The sequence below is a fragment of the Takifugu rubripes genome, chromosome 1, assembly GCF_901000725.2.
Source record: "Takifugu rubripes chromosome 1, fTakRub1.2, whole genome shotgun sequence".
Lineage (NCBI taxonomy): Eukaryota > Metazoa > Chordata > Actinopteri > Tetraodontiformes > Tetraodontidae > Takifugu > Takifugu rubripes.
In genome coordinates this window covers 17458509-17482798 of record NC_042285.1, presented here as the reverse complement: position 1 = coordinate 17482798, position 24290 = coordinate 17458509, and the positions used below count along the sequence as shown (strand labels likewise).

Below are 24290 nucleotides of genomic sequence, written 5' to 3'. Positions count from 1 at the left end.
AAGAGCCGTGGCTGCGCTCACTGGAACCACAGATGCAGAAGATGGCAGCGGCATGCAGCCCAGCCGCTCAGGGTCAGTTCTGGTACTGATTAGATCCAAGGAGGATTTCAGTGCAGGCTGAAGTTCAGCTCAGTCCCATACAGCCTGGTTGATTTGGCTTGATTGGTTCCTGAGTGGTGGCTGACTGGATCTGCTTCATTAAAGAGGTTTTCCTGAGAGGAATCGGCACGTTTGAAGCAGTTCCAGGATTTGAATGTTTAGAATAGATCTGTCAGCGGTTCCTGTTAAAGCTGACTACAGCACAGAGACTAGCTGCCATGCACAGGGTGTGAAACAGATACTTTCTCAATCCATGAATGGCAGAGAGGCTGATTGATTTATGAAATTAATCACAATTTAAGGCACTGGCCAGTTCTCAAAAACATGTTTTCTCAATTAAAAGAATCAGTAAAAGTTGGTCAACATCGATGATAGACTCTCTGTCTATTTTGTTCAAGCTTTCTCGTAACCTCTCATACAGTAAAACTGTCCTGGTTTAAAGATGTTTGTCTAGATCTATTTTTTAAACCTTGAATCTTTAAAAACAAGCTGGAGCAGCCATCTTGGTTCCCTCCTCCTCCGAACACTCTGGAGCCAGGTTTTAAATATTTCTGCAGAAATACATTTAACATTCATTTAATTAAGCTTGTGTTTTTTTTCAAAGACATGAAGCAGCAGTTAATTAAAAGCAAAAAGGGAAATACAGTTTAATATCTATCCACCCTGAAATGGCAAATGGACATGTTAATTTCCTCCAAAATGTGCACAATAAAGTAGAGCAGGTCAAAAACACGTTTTTCCTTTTATGGGTTGGATTAACACTCCAGTTTGTTTTTCTCTTCACAAGGCAAGATTGTGTGTCTTTCTTTCTGTCTACTGGACTAAAAATAGCTTCAGTGGAGCCGTTTACTGGCAAGAACAGCAATGCCTATTTTCTTCTTCATTCATTTTGACATCCGTCTCCTCCACCATTGTCCCTGCTGCTGCACAGTCACCCTGCTTCATTCTGCAGCTGCGGCCTTATCAGAGCTCAGAGTGGGAGATCTTCCCTGTAAGCAGGTTTTTACGTTTCACTGAGAAGCAGGGCAGTGGGCTGAGGCGCTTGAAAGGCAGATTGATCTGGATTGACACAAAGAATAGCGGTGCTACTATACAGTTATCTGCTACGGCTTATTGTGTCCCACTTTTCCATCTTCCCTCCTCTTGTCCTTTCCTTCCATGACCTTGATTTCCTGTCGGTGGCGGTTTTTGCTGACAGAGGCGTTGCCATGTGTTTCTGTTGGGTAAAGCATGCTGGGGTATGGCTGCGTTATTGTTCTGTGAGTGGCTTGGCAGCAGTTTTAATTCTCTTATCTCCGGCGAGCCAACAGCAGACGAAGGAAAGAGCCGTTGTTCCGTTCATCTCATCCCCAGTCCACCCAGACATCCTTATAGCCGCTCTGTTTCTGCTCCCACTTGATTAAAAGCAACAAAATGTGTTGCTTTTATTGCTCCTTGCACAAAATATTGCAATGTAAAGGCAAAAACATTTTTTCTTCTTCTTTCATGCCTGACAAATCGAAGGTTCCCTTTGAGACACCGATTTAAGTCTTCACCGAGAAAATCTCAGAAGTCGGACGGCTGCCTGCTCGACTTATATTCCTGACTGTTTTGCTTCTTACAACTTTGTGCAGGGCTGCGCTTGTGACCCACTTTCTGTGGTTGTAAATGATGAATTTAAGGCTTTTTCCTTATTCTGTGATTTAAAATAGTTCAGCTTAAACCCACTCAACGCAGTGAACTCTACTTGGCACTAATTGAATTCTCTATGGTTTTCAAATGAGATGCATAAGATCTGTTTATATCCCAGTTGATCCAGAACCAAGGTTAATGTGGTTAACAGGTAAATGACATTTGAATATGCTGTTAATGGAGCGTAATTCATGCAAATGCAAAGACATAAGTGAAGGTGAGTGCTTTGATGTTTCAGTGCTTCTCCGAAACTCTAACCACAGCCTAACTTTGTCCCTCAGTGAGAGGCGAGAGATCAGAGAACGTGGTCAGTGCCTGCTGAACAGCTGGGACACATTCATGTTGGTAGTGTGTAATAACTCTTATTATGAACCACAGACCACATAGTACAAACAAGTTTTTAATCTCCAGGATGTTCAAGGTGGGTTAACTTCAGCCTACACAGCTGCCAGCATCTGTCAGCTCATCATGTGAGCTCAGATTTTTAATTAATGTCTCTAGTTTAATGTTCATCAAACTGCCTCCACTAATGGTGTTTTTTCTATCCCCCTAAAATACGACATTATCCTTTTAACTAGAATTATTTTGTGAGCTGAATTCAGACTTCTCGCTCTTTAGGCAGATACAGCACAGTAAAGGTTGTTACCGCCTAAAATTAGGCGCCCACATGTCTTCACTTCGCAGATGAGATGAATTTGGTCCTAATTATGCAACACACACACACACACACACACACACACACACACACACATACACACACACACACACACACAAGTGAAGCAGAAATTGAAAAGACTGTACTGGATTTGCTTGGCATGGATTCAGCCCAGTGTATTATATCTAGACGTTTTGGCAATAGGAAGTTAATATTTATGTTGCCATTAATGATCGTGAGGTTTTCTGAGGATTTGCACGGCACTGATTTTGCAGTTTTAAGAGCAGCGAGAGTCCACGTTCTCTTCATATCCATCATTCCTCTTTTCCCACCCCTCCACTCTCTTTCTGCCTGGGTGCTGGGCTATAAAGCTTTTTTGTTGCACTGTTAGAATTCTATTAGCTTTAAATATTTAATAAGGGCAATGCCCAGAGATCCGTGTTTGTATGTTCAGTTCTGATCTAGCTTCTACACCATTTTATCATTTATGGTTATTTCACACTTGAAAGTGATTTATGGTTGCGTGCAGACAGTCGCCACTTGGTCATATTTGTGTTTTTTAATGCCCGACAGTAAGTGCATGATTTTAAAACTGAAAACAACAGTGTGTTTCAGCTCTTTTCATAGCTTATACACATTCTTTCTTCCACCGATACCATTCCCCTAAACAGAAACAATCCATCATGCCCATATTGGTTGTCCCCAGCTGCTGTCAGAGTACCAGTCATTAAATGAGCCTGGGGAAGGCCTCCTGCTCCATTATCTCCTGCTATAAGAGAACACTCTTCAGGCTGAGTCCTTGCACGGAAGCACAAATTAATCTTGTCACATGCGCATATGCACTCTCACCCCAATGATCCCTGCTAACACTAACAAATGCCCTCGCTCTGCATTGAACCAACCTCTGGGCATTTATTTAATGAGTTCCTTAATTCACTCACTATGTGTGTGTGAATGCGTCTATGCTTCTGCTCTGCCACACACCTCTGGGAAGCTGAGATAATGGGGGGCACTTTATCATCAATTTGAGTATGATGAATAACCCCAGCTAAAATTCCTGTTTGTGTGCCCTGATCATTCTACCTGCTCTGCATTTTGAAGGCTGGGGTCAACGTGCTGCTGCAGGATGTCAATGGAAATATTCCTCTGGACTACGCCTCCGAAGGGACTGAAAGCAGCTGGATCCTCCGAAAGCATTTGGAGGAAAACGGTAAAGTCTCACACACCTTTAAGTTATTTGGCATTATTTTTAGATGACGGCAAAGAGCCAAACAGTCACTTTACATGTCAGGATAAAGAGAGAGAACCCATACACACACACACACACACACACACATGCATACGCACACGCACATTTTTTGGAGATTTCTTTGCCTCAATCTGCCAGCTGACGCTGTGATCTTGTCCTTCCTGCATACCCCAGGCTCCCCTGATACTCCCTCATCCACAGTGGGCTTTGTCACCATGAAACACACTCTTACTCACACTGGCTTGCTCTGCCTCTGTTGCTATAGCAACCTGGCTGCTTGCTCTCCATCCCCACCAAGTTTACGTGATGATCGAAATAAAAAAAGTCCTAACGTGTCTACATCGGGGAGAAATTGAAATCCAGTCTCTTCTTTCTCTCCACATGAAATCACTTGTGCGTTTCATGTAATTCTTTATCCCTTCTAAGAGCTACACTAAGATTCATTAATGATGCTACAATCATTAATGTCGTTTAATACATGTCCAAAGAGAAACTTATTGACTGACCAGTCAGCTCCTCGGAGCTCAAACAGCTCCCTTTATATGCTGTGACTGCCACCACAGCAGCCACCTCTAATCCACTCTATGTATGTAATACTACTGCAGTGCGCTAGGATTCTTGGTTTTATCACCCTTGAAGATGTCCTTCAGGAGGTTTCACCTCTGACACTCCTTTGGATATGTTTAAAAGAACCAGTTTAGGACCAGTTGTCTGAAACATGCTTTCATTTTTACTTTGTGGCTGGTATCCTTGCAAAGTGTCCCTCAGTAATTAACACAGGTACCTGCCATGAACCTTATTTGTGACCTCTATCATAATTATGACATTGCCTGTCCACCTTCTCTCTGTCTTTGTCTTTCCCTCTGTTTAGGGGTGGACTTGTCATCCATTCACACAATGAAGATGCAGCGACGCAGCACAATGATGTCTGATGTCACACAGCTCTTGGCGACGGGGGAAGGCCTCAGTCTGTCCAATGAGGATGGAGTCACTCTGGTAAAACCAGCTCCTTATCTGCTCTTGTAGCTTTTGCCATTGTCTTAGCCGTCCTATCACAACGCCATTGTCTCTTCTGTGCTGAAGCTCCACATAGCGTGTGCCAGTGGTTACAGAGAGGTGGTGTCTGTGCTGCTGGAGAAAGGGGCAGATCCTGATGCTGCTGACAACAACTTTTGGACCCCTCTCCATCTGGCATCTAAATATGGACAGGTAAATCACAGCTGTCAGCATACTTAATGGAGCCATGCTTTAATCTGAACTCATCCTACCTCATTGATCCAAAGTGATTGGAGTCATTTGTGAAATAATGAGAAAACTATTGACGGACGGATTTGTTGCTCCTGGGAAGTTGCCTCCAGGAACCCTGCACACACTCAGATAAAGTACTCTTTTTGGTTCTATTGATCAGAAACTGGCACCGAACAGCCAAACATTTCAGATTTGTAGTCTAATAGTCTGTCTTAGAGGAGATGATATTGATCTTTTTAGATGAGCTATGTTAATGTGATGAGATCTGTTGGCTTGGAAGGGAAGAATGATCACACTTGTCTTTCCCTTCCCCGACTAATGACATTTGTGTGTTTGGTTTTTGACAGCCGATCACTATTCACACTGCATATAATATGTCTCTGTTTCCTACATTATAGCCCCAAGTGCACACATTGTTAACCTCTGTATGTGTGCATAACATATACAGTAAATGCAACTGACTTAAGAGTGGCAGTCAGGAGAATTGGAGAATCGATTAGCCCTACCTTGCAGGGCTGAATCACCTCAGCCATCTTCCCTCCACTGGTGCCAGAGCTGCACTTCCTGCATGCTAAGTAGTCTGCCCCTTCCCATCCCTAGTTTCCTATAAGCACTTATACTTGGTCCGACTCTGACATGTCGATATTCTGGCACACGATGCCTTTGTGATGTCTGTACGATTGTGCGTCTCATGCATAATCACCTTTACACAAGTCTGCAAATAATTCTGGTAAGTTGAACACCGACGGCTGTATGAAACCTAAAGACCCGTCAGTGCTGTGCAGAAATGCTGGACTGACCCTTTAAGAAGATGCCTGACCCACTGCCTACAGCTAATTAAACTTTAATTTTTCATTCTCCAGATCATTTCGACCCCTGCGATAAGCTCAGCTCAAGGCTGTCTGAGTTGCACCTTTCAGGGGAACTATTTTAAATTGGTTTGTGGGGCTTTTTAGCTACTGGATTCCAACAAGTACTTACTGGGATATTGTATAGTTTTACGATGAAGGTAGGGTAGCTGTGGGGATAGAGCTTATTATATGTTAATCTAAAGATTATTCTGGTGGTTTGGTAATATTTAAATGGAATTTATTATCTTAGTTGTCCTTTGTAGGCAGAGCAGCTCTAAGTTACTGCCTTTAGCCGGCATGAGTTGTGATGATCTGATTGGACACCACTTGGATCAGACTGCCTTGACCTGACGTGAGTTTGCTCTGTCCACCCTGCACCAATGACCTTTCCCTGATCCCTGCTACATTTTGACCTGGCAAAGAGTTCATATCCCATGGTGCCACTGACGCATGGTCAGTATTTATAGGGTGTGAGTGCAGCTGACAGGGTCTGTGGGCAGAGGAGCTGGTGGAGATGGTGGAGCCTCATGGCCAAGCAGCTGCTGATGTAGGTCAGAGGGAGGCTCCTATATGTACTGACTCACGCTCTGATACGCAGATACTGCACGTCTTACACACACACACACACACACACACACACACACACACACACACACACACACACACATTCTTTGGTTTCTGCAAAAGTATACTTTGGTAAAGTTTGGACAATCACTGGACTTGCATAATGCAACAAATGGAAATAGAATCACTACTTATCGATCTTTTAACACGGCTATACCGTCACTGTGTGCAGTTCTGAGGGCAGATTCCTCTGGGCTGCTCATGTTGTGACACTTGTTGGAAGGATCATTACTAAAGGACTTTCCCAGTCAGGGGGAACTTTCAAAATGACATTGTAATGTGTAACAGGCTGAATGGATGATTCTTTTTTAAAGGGTACTTTAAAGCAGCCTTGAGTGCAGCTGTGACCACTAGCTCTGCTTTCAACTGAAATAGCAATGTTAAAATGTATTAATTGTGCTGCTGTTGAACAGGAAATGACTTGGCGATGTGGATGTGGCTGCTTCTCCCATCTCTTTCAGACGAGCATCATTAGTCTGCTCCTTAGGCATGGTGCAAACCCAACTCTGCTGAACTGCAACCAACACAAACCCTCAGGTATCCCATCAATGTGTTCACCCTTAAAGGCACACAAACATTTAGAATTTCTGCTGGAAAGGAGAAGGTAATGAAGCAGGGGAAACACAATTTGCCTTAATTGTCCCACACAGTGATAATCAGAAGTATCTCCCAGAGTCCTAAACTTTTTTGGAGTCATTAGGCATTTAAGCATCCAAACAGTTTAAGGTGCTGCATATTATAGCTTTTTTGAGCTGTAATGCTGCTGCCTCTAAACATTTACTCATGGCTTCTTTGCACCTCTGTTGTCCTTAATCGATAGCTTCTTCTGGCACATAGGCTCAGAAATGATGTGAAACAAGTCCTTTGAGATGTAAGACAACCCCCTCACATTTATGTGCCCCCCCCCCCACACACACACACACACGCACACACAAACGTGCAGACCTCCTTCAAGAGCCACATTACAACAGAAACAGAGAGAATGTGATGGGAGTCTAGGGGGTTGTCAGTCACACAGAAATAAACAGACAAGATGAAGCCATGCCGCTCCCTCATGCCCTGTTAGACCTCATTACTTATGGGGGAATCTTCACTCATTCTCCTTTTAAGCACAGTTTGATTGATTCACAGTCTGCAGTGGGGGTCTGGGGCTGTGGGGCTGTGATCCACATGACAAAACACAAGAACAAAAGGAAAAGACTTGGAGACATTAAATCCGGAGTATTAAATGACCCAAATGTATCATCAAACAATGGACACAGAATTATTTTGTCTCTACGTGACTGCTGAGTTGTTCTGAATATTCTGTCACCAGACGTTGCTGCATCCGAACACATAGCTGAAATATTCCTGAGCGCAGAGGAGAGCTGGCTTCAGAGGCAGGCCGACCCCTCCACCCCTCTACCCTGTGCTGATCAACGCTATGATGGCGGTTCACATGATGTCAACACCCCTGTTAAAAACTTGTACGTACTTTCATCGGTAGAATTCTTTCTGTATTTGTGTCAGACGTGTCACATAAGACGTTTCACTTTTTTTGCTTTGTGGCACGTCGTGGCTACCTCATTTTACACTTTCCCTCCACCTCCTGCCCTCCAGGAACCCCTTGGGCCTCCCCATCTGCAAACGAGACAGTCTGCTGGAGAAATGCACGATGTTCAGAGAAGCAGGTGTAGCTCTGAGTAGACACGCCTCCCAGGACAATGGCCTAGATGGACCCTTTAGCTCTGGGACCAGCAAAGTTGAACAGGTATCTCTCTTCTTTAGCACCTTTAGCACCGCATAATTGTCTGCGTAATGTGCCAAATATCTGTGTGTGTGCAACCGTTTTTTCCAAGGCGTCTTAAGTTAGATACTGATTTTAACCCAAAGTTTTCATTTCCTCAGGTTAAACTGATGCCTCCAGCACCCAACGACGACCTAGCATCCCTCAGTGAGCTCACAGACAGCAGCCTGCTGTATGAGATGCAGAAGCGCTTCGGAAATGACCAAATCTATGTGAGTCTGGCTTTGTGCCACCAAGGAAAGATGGTTCTCAAGCATTAAACATGCATTATGCCTAAAGCACCCGCTCAGCACAGAAAATAACACTCTCTTTAGTATATATTTGTGGCAAAGATTTTATTGTTTACATTCTGGAAATATCAGGGCTTTCTCTTTTTACCCTGAGCGCTGCAGTGAGCTTTCCTCTAGCACGTTGGGTTTCCAGAGTAAATAAATCACGCTCGTAAATACCGTTCTTCGCCTGTTAGCTGTAGATAAATTTATAGTCTCACACATGAGCATGTTCAGTGACTTGGGTCGCACACTAGCAGTATTTTTATGAACATGTTTATGCATCTCTGTCGTCTGTGAGCCATGAGGCATCGAGGCACACTCACTGCAAAATAAGTCACTCCAATACAGCGGAGACGTGCGGATTGATTAGGCAGAAAAATCCATGAAGACGTTTAAAAGTAAAATGCCTTCATCTCCAACAATTTTATATTCCAGGCAGTTTTTCTGTGCTTTTGGAAACCTAAGTCTGATCCCCTCTTCTCCGTGGGGACTGAGCTGTGGAGCCAGATCAATGTGGGGCTATCTGCTCTAGTCTATTATGTGTGTAGACAGTAATGGTCTGGGTTGATCCCAAATGGGCGGCAGAGAGTAGCGCTCATAACAGCGGGAGAGGGACACAAAAAAGAAGATGACAATAGATGGCAGAAGATAAGTGGATGAAGAAGACAGGAAATTATTGGATCTCACAGTAATGATGTGCAGTCTCAGTGTGAGTAGAGGGGGGGAAACGCAGACATTAGACAAAGAGATGCTAGATTATGAAGATTAAACAGCAATTGATGATGTTATGTGTTTCACATTTTTAAATATAGGTACATATTGTAAACTGTGCTGTTTATTGTTAAAATTGTATATTTAAAAGAGTTAAACGAGTGAGCGATTGGGGGTATTCAAATGTGAGGACATAGACAGTGAACGCTCCATATGCTCCTCGCAGGGTGGCCAGAGATAATGTTTTGATGGGGTCTGTTGCCTTCTGTCAGTTCAGAAGCCCCAATGCTAAAACCAGGGTTCACAGCCGGGTTATTGACAAAATGGACACAATAATTAGCGGTAAAGAGGTGAGCTGTTCCCCAGCTCTAGCTAAACCACAGATGTTGAAGTTAAAGCGATGCATCGTTTAACCTTGGGCGAGGACTTGAGGACAGCACGAGTATCAGCCTCAAGGACTCTGTGGGAAACAGGTTCAGCAGTTCTGCAGAGGAGTCAGGAAAAAGAGCCAGGTATTTTTATCTAAATGGCCTTGGGTGTTTGTGTGGGAAGATTTGTGGATTTTATTGGAGAAAGGCCATTTCTGAGGTTATACCAGATTGCGTTCTGACCTTTCTTGTCCAAGGGATTACCATAATCTTATGCTAATAGAGGTTGTCACATCCACGGATGCTGATGCTGAGGAATAAATGGGATGTCTACTTTCAGGTCAGCCCTGACTTTAGGCAAGCTGCGTGTAATAATGAGCAGGCCCTAGATCGTGAGGGAGAACAGTCTTTCCAGCTCTTAAGGAAAATGTCATTTTAATTCTCTCCTCTTTTATAGACCTACATCGGGCACATTCTTCTGCTGGTTAATCCAAACAAGGAGCTGCCCATCTACTCCACTTTGGTGAGCCAGTGCATCTATAAAAGCATATTAACTCCGTTCTGCATCAGTAACTATTCCAATGAGCAACTTTTCAAAGTCATGCATCATACATGTAAAATTATAATACAAATGAAGGGTTCGCTGTACAATAAGCAGGTGGGCATGAATAACTGATATGGACCTTGTGGTTTATAAATAATGCAGCCTTCCTGTTAATGATACCTGGGACTGTGCAGCGGCTCAGGAGGAGAGGGAACCAGCCAGCTCACTGAGCAGTGTCCTCGTGTTTCTGAAATCATTTTTTATTCTTCATTGCAAGTTTAGCTACCACAGCGGCTGCATGAAGCCGGTTCAGTTATGTTACGCGGTACTTTTTATGATATTTCTGTGTCTGCAGGTGAGTCAGCTGTACCTGAGCTCCACAGGCCGCCTCTGCTCCTCTCTGCCGCCCCACATCTTCTCCTCAGCGGAACGAGCCTATCACATGATGCTGCAGGAGAGGCGACCACAGTGTTTCATCCTGAGGTACGGACACAGGTTTCTAAACCACTGAGCTGGGAGCCCCAGAACAAACATGGTACAGCAGCAAAGCAAATACAAATAATGGTGTGTATAATAATCAATTCGGTTGGCCACCTGACCCTTGTCTAGTCCTTCCCCTGCTGATGAACAGCCGTCAGCCCCAGTCGATATACAGGAGTCCCGTTAGTGCTCACACACAGTTGGCACTTTGCTGTGCCGCGTCCTCGGTTGCACAGAAGCAATTCCCAGATTCCAATTAAATCCTGTTCCGGCGCTCCAGTGACATTCCTGCTGAGTTGTAACCAATCTGACAGAGCGGTAATGTGCCCTGGCCACAGTCTCTCCATCTCACTTACACACATGGACCGACACACAACACACACACACACACACACACACACACACACACAACACACACAGACACACTCTCTCTCTCTCTCTCAAGGACACTGTAAAGTGCATTGTGACGTAAACACTTTTCTTTCTTCATTAATCTTACTTCTCTTTCATTCAAGTATTTAGTACAATCAGTGGCGAGGCTCCCCTGAGGCCTGTGCTTGAACAAAATGCCCTTGAAATCTAATAAAACCTGGTAAATGAAAAGACAGCGGTGAGGCCGCTGAACTTCACACACACTTATCTGGATCTTAGTTGGAATCAGGGAATCGCACACACACTCTCTCTCACACACACACACACACACACACACACACACACACACACACACACACACACACACACACACACACACACACATCCTCCTGCAGCCATCTGCCTGGTGTTGCTGTGCCTGTCAGAACATTTGTTAGTGTTGCACTGAGGTCAGCAGCAAATTAAAGACTCCAGCACTTGATGTGTCGCAGCGTCGCTGCACGGCAACAGCATGTGTCAAAATGTGGGAAATGGGGCATTATCAGTTGTTCACAGAATGATGATGGAGGTGCAGTGGGCGCTCACCCGACAGCTGCAGATACACACAGCTTTTATTCACGAGGACTGATGTCAAAACTGACATAATCTACGGCAATAATGACACCACCAAGGCTTTTCAAATTGTTTTTGCTCACTAGTGGTGAAAGTGGATCCGGGAAATCGGAGGCCTTCAAACACATAGTGAGACACTTGACAGCCCGATCAAGTCCCAAAGGTTTTGCACTGGAGCCCAAAATGAAACATGTAAGTCTGACAATGTCTAACCGTGACTGAGAAATATTCTCTTGTTCTGTTTTTTTCCCCAGAGTGATATCTGTGTTAGAATGCCTAAAAGAAGTAGAATGCTATAATTTGCTGGTTGCATTTCCTTTTCTTTAGTAGTCAGACGCTCCCTGACTGGGTTTGCATATAAAACAGAACAGCAATAACAGGCATCACTTCTGCATCTACATGACTGCTTGTTAGAATCCCAGTTGAGTCTTTGCAGGCTAGATTATGGCCTGTTCGCTGTTGGAAACGCATGATTCAACCTTGCCTGCATTCGGTCGGGGAACAGATGTGTAACCTATGAACGTGTTCCGATGAAGTCATCGTTTTTGCAGCTGATAACTGGGTCAGCTCTGTCTCATCATCCTCTGACTGGAGGAGAATCCACAGAATGGATACTTACAGACATCTAGTGGTAAACCAGGGAAGGGAAAATTAATGGAAATGCTGGAAACTGTGAAAGAAAACGAGACAGAATTGAAACAGACACCTACTACTGAAAAAGGATGAAGGCTTTAATAATCAATATTCACTATTTTAGAGGGTAGACCATATGTCTCGTAATACATTAATTAATTAATAATTGAATTATGCAGGTAAACTGTATTCTGGAGGCCTTTGGTCATGCCAAGACTCCCAGGAACAATAATTCAAGTCGTTTCATCAAACTGATGACCATCCAATACTGTGAAAAGAGGAAGATGCCCCTCAGAGGTAATCAATTACCTGTCTTTGTAGAATTATCAATGCAGTGGTTATTATTGAGGAGACTCTAAATTAGCCCTAATTATGTGTTTGTGAATGAATTGTGTGTGTGTGTGTAATGTGTTAGACTGCTGTCTAGGGTGTATTCCTCCTCACATGGTGGAATAAACTCGTTAGGAATAAGGGCTGGTTAAAACAAAATGGATGGTTAATTGGATGGATATTCATTTCTTACAATGACTGAGGAAAAAAAATCGGAATAAAGGTTTCTCTAAATTCATCGAAACAACCAGCAGGGGGCATCATAAGCCCATAGGTGGGTGTTTGCATTACAGCCAGGTTCACCTTATTTTACCCCGTAAAAAGTGCTGGCTTTTGAAATTTGTTTCGGCCTTGCTTTCAGACATTCATCACCGGTGCTGACATGTGATTTACACACCGATTCTCCCAATGTAACACACTTTTTTTGTTTAAGCCCGTCTGCACACATACATGTTGGAGAAGTCTCGTCTGGTTCACTTTCATCCACATCAACACAACTTCAACATCTTCTATCTGATGGCTGAAGGCCTCTCACCTGAGGAGAGCAGCACCCTTTACCTCAACAATGTCCTGTCTCACCGGTAGGTATCAGATAAACATCGATAGTCAATAGTATCGCCGAATGATAAGAATGTATTGTTTGCTGAATGGGGGTTCGCAGAGTCCACATAACCTACTTAAATGGCCTCCATTCTGCTCTTGATCAAGATGTGATAATGGTTTATATTTATAGACTGCTGGGCTTTGAAAACTCTCCGTGTTATAAATAGATCAAACTGCCTGGCCCTCGACTGAAATGCAACAGCAAGCCAGTGTGCCGTCTCCCCGTCTGCACCGCCTGTGACATTATTGGGGTGCAATGATGGCAACAGTCAATATCTGTCAGTGTAGCTGAAGAATGCTTGACTGGGGAACTTATAGCAGTAAGACAGTGTTTCCATAGCATTGTAATATACGCTGTGTGCGTCAGTTTATGTCTAGTGTTTATTTAAAACCCATCGTCTTTACAATCAGACACAAATTTTTGAATTCATTTGTGAAACTGGTGACTATTGTGCATCTAACAACGTATTTATTACAATATATTCTACCTACCTTTCACGACCTCTTAGGATTCTAACCCTCCTCGGTCCACTGGCCTTGCCTTATTCTTTTACGTTATTTATAACTCGAGTTGGTTTCTTTATCATTCATTCCTGGATTACTTCAGGTACGTTGGTGGAGGTGTTCCTGGAGAACCCCCTCGGGTGGCTAAGGCTTCTACAGAGAGCACAGAACACCTTGCAGCAGTCAAACAGGCCCTTCGAGCTCTGGGGTTCTATAAACAGGTACAGACTTATGTTACAGATTACCTTGGGTCTATTTTACTATCACCATCAAGCATCAGTGATGTAACAGAGGAGAAGTCAAAGGGCAGAGCCACAGTGCTAAACTCATCCTGTATATAAAATATCTCCCAATTAAAATACAAATATGGCCTTTTAAGCTGTGTGCATCACTATGATGATGCACTAAATGCATATCTCAATGGTATATATTTGTCCTAGCAACCTAAATCATAGATTTATCAATACCATTCACATAAAGTAACATTATAAAGAAATAACATTTGATCTTTAATAGACAGAAAAAAATAATAAATGGGTGACAAAAAAATCACTCTCACCATCAGAAATCACACACAGAATGGATGTTTCAAATAAAGACACACTTGCGGTTAAGAGAAACTACATTTCCTTTAAAGAACAACGATTAATGGGGTGTTCAAGCTCATGTGAATTCAAGGAGAGTTCTTACAAGCAGCTGGTTTAAGATAAATGAACATGTTTGGTTTTCTGTTGTCCTGAAAGTGTTTAATTTCCTACACTCATGGGCAGGAGGCAACAGGCTCGTTCCACAAGTTAAACCCTCACAGGCACATCATGTAATTCTTTCCAGGGGCTTTTATTACCTTATAATATCAATTCAAAACATGAATTAAATAGAGAAATGCTCATAGACTGTTAATAATTTACCATTACATGTTCAAATACTGCAAAGAGAAATTTCCATTTGTCACAACAGATCAAAAATGCTCTGGTCTGAGTCTCTCTGAGGGTCTCTGGGAGTCAATTATTTTTTTCTGTCGTGTAAAATGCGTGACCGAATGCTGAAGATCTGACTTTGATTTATGCATATTAAATGCCTCTAATGTGCGGCACAGTCCACCCTGTCCACTGCCTGCCAATTTCCAAGCCCATTATCAGGTTCTATTCTTGGATTTCCAGTCCGCATCTGTCAGCAGTGACTGACCACTGTGTCACCTTTTAATCCGGCAGCAGTCCGTGTGCGCAGGTCTGAGGGACAGACAGAGGAATTAATAGACGCGACCTGTGTTCATGACATAAGAGAGGGCGCAGACACCAGGAGAAAGTCACGGGAGTAGGGCTGGAAGTGATGGACCAGCTGTTGGTCTCGGCCTCAGACTAATCACAGGAAGACTCCCAGCCCAGACCTGGAGGTCAATCGTCATTATTACTCCCCATTGTTTCTTCTCCCTCCCTTTTTTTCACCTCATTGCTAAGCAGGGTGATGGTGATGGGGGGGTGTCTGACCGCGTATAGAGTGTCAAAAAGAGACTAATGCTAGTGTTTATCTCTGAGAAATCAGCTCCAATATCCTCCCTGAGAGAACGTACACACACACACACACACACACACACACATACACACAGGAGAGCACACACTTCCCAACATCCCCCTCATAGATGGGGGCATCTAGTGTCCTTTACTCAAGGGCAGAAAGGAAGGGTAGGACTGCAGGGAAGTCTGACACTACAGAAAATAAGAAGAAATTTGGTTTATCCTTTTTATGTGAAGATTTTAAAGTGAATATTTGAATCATTAAAATTTAACCATTTTTGTTAAATGTTGTTTTTTAAAATGTTTTTAAACGTCAATGGTATCAGAACAGAAATATCTGGTGTTTTGAACTGTGAAGGTGAGTGCTGTTCACACAAAGGTGCATGAGACTTCTGACATGCATACGTTGTGTTAAACAATAACCTTGGTGTTGTGGTGCAAGCGTTGCTTATAAACACCATGTTCTACAACAAGGTATCACTGTTTTTCCCTGCTTCTGCATCTCATCCCCTCTCTCTGTTAGGAGGTGGACTCAGTATTCATGCTGCTGGCTGCTCTGCTCCATCTTGGCGATGTACATTTTACGGCTTTGACAGATGCCGATACAGCGTTCCCTTCTGACCTGCAGCTGATGGAGAGAGGTCAGTGTCACCAGCGCATGATGTCAGCAGCATATGTGAGATTGGAAGGAATCAAATTGTTTTCATACTAATATAAGCATGGGAATGGGAATGCACACACGCGTGTGCAGCTGGGGTCAGTGTTTTCTGCCTTACCCCGCCTCCCTCATTATACAACTCATCCGAGTGTTCCTGTGACCTCTGACATTAGAGAGACGGTAAACAAATGACATCAGCTCCTGAATGGGAAAGAGCCCTGCGTTGTCTTGGAGATGTGATGTCACGGCTGGCGATGTCAGTGGTGGGATTCTGGGTTGTTGTCACCTCTGCAGCTTGTCAATAGGTTCTGCTCGGAAATCCGCTGATCACTAATTTCTGCCAGCTTCACTGATCGATGAAGCATCAATTAGCCGTCGTGGAGCTCATCGCGATGTGCTGGAAGCATGGTATCATTGTCAGGGCAGAGAGCAGTTTCCTGGATGCTGTCAGTGCTTACATCATCACAGCGCGGATACTGTGCTATTTTGATGCTGGTCTGTTTTTGTCATTCAACCAATTTCATTTTCTCTGTCACGGGCTCCCCAGTTTCTGGAATGTTGCAAGTGTGCCCCAATGATCTCAGCAGTGCCCTCACGTCTGATGTTCTGTTGCTCAAAGGTATGTCCTCATCTTTCCTCATCACTCTCCAAGTTGCTGGCTGACAAATCCATGGTGACACAAGCCAAACCACAGCATACGGAAGGCTGTTTGCTATCTGTGCCTGAATGGTGTCGCTTTATGTTTTTCTGTGTATCAGGTGATGTGATCACACGACGTCACACAGTGGAGATGTCAGAGCAGAATAGAGACCAGCTCGCCAAGGCCATCTACGGGCGCCTCTTCAGCTATTTGCTCAACACTGCCAATGACTACTTACAAGGACAGGAAGATGTTCTTGGGTATGACTACGTGTGTGTTTGTCTATGCAGATATCTGGCTAATTGAAGACGTTTTGGGATGCACTTATGTCAATGAAGGTCATCACCAAGTACAAACATTGCTCTGTGTGTGTGTGTGTGTGTGTGTGTGTGTGTGTGTGTGTTGGCCATAATTTCTGTGTAATTCATGTAGCGTGTCCTTTGTAAAGCAAACATGTTGATAACTTGTCACAAGCACCAGCAGCGTCATCTGTAGAGCATTTACTCATCTTGGGTGTCGATTTTTGTAACACGACACATAATTTAGACAAGTTGTTGGCACTAATTGACATTGCATGACAGGAAGAAATACAGATACGCACATTCACGTCTGGGCTAGATTGCTGACTGCTGAATTATTTTAAGAACCTGCTTTGTGGTTTGTGCTTTGTTTCCTTTACACTCCTCACAGTAGCTCTGCTGTAATATCCAACGACTGTTTATGCTGTAATGATACTGTGTTTTTGTTCATCTCATGCAGGGATCCTGCCTTTGAAATTGTGATCTTGGACGTCTTTGGCTTTGAAGAGTTTCAGAGGAATGGATTTGAACAGGTGGATCACTCCAACTTCCTTCCCAACTGTTAATTAAATGCATCATTTTTGCCTCACATTTTCTTTTTGAGTTTACTGGCATTCCCAGATTTCTTTTAGGCCTTAATGGAATTGCTTACATATGCCAGGCTGTTGCCTATTTCTGGCCAGATATGTCGGTCTGTTGTTGTAATGACTCAGATGTGTGCCTGAGTATGGCGTGATTTCCAGCTGGCCTCAGATGAACTTCTTGACACAATGACTGCTTGTTTGTGTGAGATTTATTTATTGGCAGCTTCAGGCCTGTGTGTTTAGCGCGTATGTGGATTGTTGTGCGAAAACATTCAAACACATTTATATCTGTTTCAAGAGATTAATTTCCACATTGGATGACACGGCTTCCAAAGGCGTTGTTTTTAAAGTAAAGAAACTTAAATGAACTCACAAAATCATCAAATATTTATAAGTTTAATTCTTACAAGCTTAAATTTGAACAAAAACCTCAAAATTGTCTTTAAATCTGTGTAAGTGCTTCTCTTGTGCTTGTGTGTTGTGGGAAATTGAAAATAATGCATTCACAGGAGAGACTGATGCGATTTATTACTCTCTTGAGCATCCACTGGGGTTTTTTGTCTACTACTGGGAGTGTTTTGAGTGTGTTTTGTTTGCCTTCACTGGTTTGAGGAGACTAGAATAAATTGTGTACACAGACCGACACATGCGTCTCTCTGCAGCTCACCTATTAGTGGCTGTAAATCTGTCTGGTGCTAATTAGTATGCAGCATTAATAGACTAGACCCTGTACTATGGGAGATGAGGCAGACAAGTCCGTATATCACTGGGTGTGCGAGCACGTGCTTGTTTGTGAGAGAGCAGGAGAGAGAGTGTACTGTGTTTTACAGTGCTCAAGAGGCTCAGCGTTTATTGGTAATAAGTGCTTATGTTTTTCCCCTTGTGGAAATTTGAAACTCCTCCCAGCTTTTACTATTAAGTCTGGATTTATGTGCATGTATGCAGATGTGTGTGTGTGTGTGTGGGGGTGGGTGGGTGTGTGTGTGTGTGTGTGTGTGTGTGAGCTCAAAATGCACACTTCTGTAATTGACCCAGAGCACGGCCAAAGCTGCAATTTCATTGTACAACTCCTGTATGACAGTAAAAACAAAAAGCTTCTCCAACTTCTCCTTCTTCTTGTCTTCACCCCCAGCTTTAATGTCTACCCACAGAGCTGGCAGAAGGCAAATTAAAAGATGCAACTCATCAGTGACAAGAAAACACACACACACACACACACACATCGAGGCAGACTCCACCAGCGCAGCACGATTGGAGACATTAGTATTTGTTAATTAGAGCTGTGTTTGTTGTGAGCCTTTGGTACCTACTCAGCATTTTGCTAATGAACTAACTCAATCTGCCACCTGCTGGGACTAAGCCTTTAATGTACTAGAACTGTGTGTAGACAAACAAACAGTAAATAAAAGACTAACAGGACGAGACACTCCTGCCTCAGCAGATAAAGAATGTGGGTTACTTTAGTGACACAATCACATGGCTAATGCACTCATTTATTCATACATACACTTCTCCACGTTTGTATTTTTTTTTACCTTGAACATTTAAATATCTCCACAAAGATAAATGAGGCACTAGTTTGTTTACAAATTTGCTTGAATCTGTCTGTCTGCTTCAAATTTTCTGTCAACGTTCATTTCACAAAAATCAACAATCTAAGCCACAAGCAATAGACTCTGGATGGAAGAGGACATTTTCTTCAATCATTCAAGTGTAAAGAACCACGCTGAGACTGCAACGCTGTGTGTGTGTGTGTGTGTGTGTGTGTGTGTGTGTGTGTGTGTGTGTGTGTGTGTGCGTGTGTTTGTGTGTGTGTGTGTGTGTGTGTGTGCGTGTGTGTGTGTGTGTGTGACTTTTATGAGTTCAAGAGAAGCTGAAAGTTTGTGAAATGCACTTTCTGACATTAGACATGACAAGACACTCGAGTACAGCCTTCCACGCTTTACACGGTCGCTCCATGCAAACACATTTGATTGACTCATTTGATTGGTTGACTGCGAGGTCAACAAAAGCTCATGTGTCCCAGCAGAAGCACCTCATTACCATTAAAGTCCCTTACTGCGTACATCATGTATGAGGTATCCCTGAAAACAGTGATCATGATTTTGAGTCGGGGGCGTCGCATGAGTGGTCGACCGCTCTGCACCAGCGACATGCAGGGACACACTCAGCTGTCCTTTATTACACTTTAACGCTGTCTGCATTAGCAGGTGAGGCCATGGGTAATAACACGTGTGTTGTGTTCTTTCCAGCTGTGTGTGAACATAGTCAATGAGCGTCTGAGACGTTATGTCTCTGAGATGCTATTCCAGCAGGAGCAGGCGGAGTGTGTGCTGGAGGGCATCCCCATGGAGACTCCCTGCTCTCCCTGCAATCAGCCAGCTGTCCTGGACTTCTTCCTTCAGGTACTGGACTCTACTGGTTTGGTTCAGTTCGGTGTTATCTCCTATCCGAACACTGGCATTCCAAGAGTAGCTACACAGATATCAAAAGTTTTCATTATATTTTAAACGAAGTTCAGCAGGTCCAATTTCCAGTGATGCCAGCCCAGATTTCCGGAAGATCTTTATCTGTAATTGCTCAAATCCTAAACTGGGGGGGGGGACACCCAACAAATTGTTGTAGGTCCGTTTATAAATATGAGCGTCTCTTCTTTCCATCTCCAGAGACCTCAGGGGCTTCTATGCTTGCTCGATGAAGAAAGTCAAAGCCCGCTCCCTGCGGAGCAGATGCTGTACAAGAGACTGTCGGCCCAGCTGGAGTCCAGTCCCAGTCCTGGTCTCTCTCTCACAACCAAGGACGGCAATGGGAACCCTCCACCCAAAGACCAGGGCCCAGCCTTCACTGTTAACCACTATGCCAAACAGGTCCGTCTGCTACAAATATGAAAATAAAAAATACTGGACGGCTCTTTAAGCTCTGGATCGAGAAACAATCACTGCTACCAAGAGAATATTTATAGCAATGAGAATAGGAATAATAAGAATCACCCAGTTGACCGCAGCCTAACTTGGCCTCTTGTGTTGCACCTTGTCCCTAAAATCAGATGAACGGATGAATGTGCTTTTATGTTTTCCTCCAGATTTCATATGACCTCACGGGGTCTCTCAGCAGAAACAAGGACGCCCTCCCTCAGAATCTTGTTTTTACGATGAAGTGTAAGTACCCAATGAAAACGTGCGCATGAGCATATTGTGGCGTCAGAGCACATTTGATCCACTCGTTTCCACATGCAGCACACAAAAGCACTCTGTGTCAAAGAGTCATTATTTTTGTATTTATGTGTGTTGCATCACACGCTGCAGACAACACGGGCTGTGTGCTTGTCGTCAATAGATGTTGCCAGATGTGGCGTGATTTCATTGGCGTCAAACAGGCGGTCCTTGTGGGGCTGCCAGGCTTTTCTCGCGTCCAGCAGCCTAATTGCTGTAATCCCTGCGATGGAGCTAATCTTCTAAACGCTGGCCCTTCACTACCACTTGGCCGTTCTCCCTCTCTGTGAATGAAGAGATGCGTCCTCACCGTTCATTTATGCACACTCACATATGCTCTGGATCATTCCTACACTTTAAATCTCACAGCTGTGTGAAAAAAGGGACAATGATCCCATTACGTGAGTGTAGCTGCTCGCGGTGAAGTCCTTAAAGGGGCAATAAGTGATTTATTTTTTCACTGCTAGGTTTGATGTTACACACACTCTGCAGACCAAAACAAAGTGTGTCATGAGCCACACCTCCCTCTACCTTTGTTCTCCAGGCCAATGTTAATTTGGCTTTTGTCCCTTCTTTGTCTGACAACTTTTTTGCCAACGACTGTCGTTTCTTAAGACGTAATGCCAGATCGTGGTCGTCTTCAGGCGAACGTTTCCTTCAGCTCTCTCAGTTTGCATAGAAAATACACCGGCTGCTCTTGTAAACAGAGCAGCAGATCAACACACAGAGGGTGTGTGACATCATGCTATAGCCAGGAGGAAATGACACCTTTAGCTGTTCACATCGCAATTTTTTTATTCCTTCGATCTAAAAATGATGAATTTCCCTTATTGCCCCTTTAAATGACCCCTGGACATCTTTGCATGTCATCATCCAGCCTCCATCCCCCCCTTTGTCCTTTGTTCATTGTTGTAGTGGACTGCTCTGCCCTTTCTTATTGCCATGCCGATATTATTTACATTGAAGGGAACCTTTCCTAGTTCATTCTATACATCCCCCGTCTATACACCCCCCACTCTTCATCCTCCAGCACCTACTTTTTTCTGTCAGAGTTGCTGTTAATGTTATATTTCTCTCCCTCTTTCTGTCTTCTGATGTGCTTTGTGTGCGGCAGCCAGCGAGAGTGTGTTACTGCGACAGCTTTTCCAGTCCAAGCTGACTCAGACTGGTTCCCTGGTGCCAACTGGTCGGACTGGTTTAAGGGGTCCTAAAGCAGCCCTCTTGCTCTGCAAAACGCCGTCAGCCTCTCATGCCATTGCGAGCACCCTCCCCTCAAAGCCCCAGAGGAGTCTTGAGCTCACAAAGGTACAGTTCAACAAGTGCAGTCAACCAAAAATGCACTTTTTCAACCCTCCATGGCAAAAACCTTGACAAATATTGAATCACAAATAAGACATTAAAATATGTGAATTAATAATTCAGTCACTAAACAACATTGATTCAGCCAGGATCTCTTTCAGGAAGCTGACTGTTGTCAAGATCACAATAAACAGACAGTATTTTTGGAACAAAAACAACAATCTAAATTGAGCATTTTCCCACAGCACCACTATATCTGAACTTCTGGGAATGTTGTAACATGCCATTTTACAGATTTCTCATACTGCACAATCATTGAGAACAGATAAAGCAACTTAAGGACATTAAGTGTTCTAAATCTGTAACCAGAGCCTTGCATTTGTCCCTGAAGCTCAGAAACCATAATAGTCTTGGAAATAGTCTTTAACCTTCCAAGGATTTATCAACCAGCTCTTATGGTATGTTGGCAACTGTTGCTATGCACCAACGAATGTGATTGTTGTGAGTATTGTCCATTAAAAGGTCTTGAAGATAGTAATTATTTAGACATAGAAAGTGTCTAATGGTACAGTAAGTGTTCTTTGCAAATATCACATTCAAAAATCCTTATTCTTTGTCTGTGTAATGGAATGGAATATGTCATAATGTGTTCTGTAATTACACTTTTTTCCTTTACTTTATCCATTTCCATTTTTAGATCTTGAAGAAAAAAGGCTCAAGCTCCTTCCTCCAGCAGCTTGAGCGTTGTGGACCAATCACAGTAACCATCCAGCTTAAGGTAAAACACATTAAGACCCCTCACACATAGAATATTTGTTTTTGTGTTATCTTCCAGCATGTTTAGCATATTCATCTAGTTAGGGTGAACAGTAAAAACAGTGTTTTAAGTGCAGGAGGAAGCATCTGGTAGGTTTTCTGTCCAGGAATGTGAAGACTATTATTACTACTACTACTATTTTTAGATTTCACTGGTTTCCTCATAGAAAACAGCCCATCTGTTCTTTTTTTATGGAACATTTCTTCCTTCTATGCACAAAACAAAGCCTTTGTTAGCTGAAAACGCATGTCACAGAAAGGCTTTCTTATAATAACAGTAGTGTTCATTTAGACAGATGCAGTTCAGTGACTGTTGGTGACGCAAGAAGGTTGTAATGTGACGCAGTCTACCTTTGGTTTGAATGAAGTCTGTGTGTTGCGCAATCAGAGTTGTGGGTTTGTGGTCTGCAAATCCCTCAAGGGAACATCAGGGAAGGAGAGAGGAGAGTGGGCCGAAAAATGATGATGTACCGAGCCAAGGATGAAGCCCTCCATATGAATGAACAATGAACAACTAACACTGTGCATCAGGCGCACGCGTGTGTGTGTGTGTGTGTGTGTGTGTGTGTTTCAACATTTCAATGTTATTATGGCATTAACTACCTCCAAACAGAAAAAGAATGTTTTCTTCCTCTTTTCCGTTCTCTTTGCCTCTACAGTGTGTGTCCACTGTGTAATGGCAACACCAATGGCAAATGTTAGAGCTCCGCACATGCAGTCAGCTGAAGTTGGGCTTGTTAGTGTGCAAGTGTAGTGGGGGGTGCTTTCAGGGGCAGTAACAGCCTCTAATCAGCTGTGCGTATATGAGTGTACTCCAGCACAGGGCAACAGCATGAGACAATGACATGAGTTTGACCCACGCCAGGGTGACGTATGAAACGTCATTAGTCTTGAGAGATAAGCAGTGTAGAAGCAGAAGATTATGTCATTTTCCACCTACATCCAATGTCGCTTTATTACCTGTAACATTAGGTGATGTTACAGCAGTGGGGTTTTTTGTCTGTCTATTAGGTAAAAAAACTAAAGGTTCTGAAAGATTTTAATGAATTTTCAGGACATGTTGGTAATTGGCTTGAGGTACTGACAATTCTATTTTGAACGTTATTCTTCCAAAAGCCGCGGGGGTTTTATCGTAAAGCCACATGCTATGTTATGTAACCTTGTATCACTATGTACTGTTTATACTATATTAGGGATGTAGGAATATGTGGGGAAATTAGCTGCTTGTTCTATTATTGTCCTTGTAGCATCTATTGTATGACATCCAGACTGTGACACTGTTGTGTTTCTCACCTCATAATTGTGGAATGCTGGGCCACACCAGCCATAAGGCTTCTGGGTTATAAAGTGAGAATTATATTGCAACACTAAGCAATCTCCATTAGGAAGCTAAAGCAATGATGTGCTGTAAAAGTTTTGCTTTCTGTCTTCCAGAACTCGCTTTCTGAGGTGATCAGCAAGCTGCAGGCCTGCACACCTCACTTTGTGGAGTGCGTCCGCCCCAACACGAGCGGTCACCCTGACAGTTTTGACAGCTTCCATGTGTCTGCCCAGCTCCAATACATCAGGGTGCTCAAGATGGTCCGCATGATCCGTTATGGATACCCCGTCCGTTTGTCTTTCCCATGCTTCCTCAGCAGGTCAGTACAGGCAGTG

The 24290-nt window shown here is 43.5% G+C and overlaps 1 protein-coding gene across 5 annotated transcripts in view; it reads left to right on the top strand.

Annotated features, from left to right (window-relative positions):
• The window catches only part of myo16 (myosin XVI), a 65633-nt gene that overhangs the window by 21211 nt on the left and 20132 nt on the right, over positions 1-24290 (top strand). For all 5 annotated transcript variants that reach the window (XR_003888739.1, XR_003888737.1, XR_003888740.1 and 2 more), the window contains 23 exons: positions 3527-3635; positions 4546-4670; positions 4758-4883; positions 6859-6934; positions 7713-7863; positions 7997-8147; positions 8285-8395; positions 9992-10057; positions 10434-10561; positions 11629-11734; positions 12355-12472; positions 12939-13086; positions 13716-13833; positions 15650-15767; positions 16332-16403; positions 16543-16684; positions 17184-17256; positions 19560-19712; positions 19974-20174; positions 20390-20465; positions 21634-21824; positions 22516-22596; positions 24069-24274. Coding sequence is in view for 1 of the 5 variants with exons in the window: in XM_029837641.1 (XP_029693501.1) it covers positions 3527-3635; positions 4546-4670; positions 4758-4883; positions 6859-6934; positions 7713-7863; positions 7997-8147; positions 8285-8395; positions 9992-10057; positions 10434-10561; positions 11629-11734; positions 12355-12472; positions 12939-13086; positions 13716-13833; positions 15650-15767; positions 16332-16403; positions 16543-16684; positions 17184-17256; positions 19560-19712; positions 19974-20174; positions 20390-20465; positions 21634-21824; positions 22516-22596; positions 24069-24274 (2846 nt within the window). In the remaining 4 variants the exon portion in view is untranslated. The remainder of the gene's footprint in view (positions 1-3526; positions 3636-4545; positions 4671-4757; positions 4884-6858; positions 6935-7712; positions 7864-7996; positions 8148-8284; positions 8396-9991; positions 10058-10433; positions 10562-11628; positions 11735-12354; positions 12473-12938; positions 13087-13715; positions 13834-15649; positions 15768-16331; positions 16404-16542; positions 16685-17183; positions 17257-19559; positions 19713-19973; positions 20175-20389; positions 20466-21633; positions 21825-22515; positions 22597-24068; positions 24275-24290) is intronic.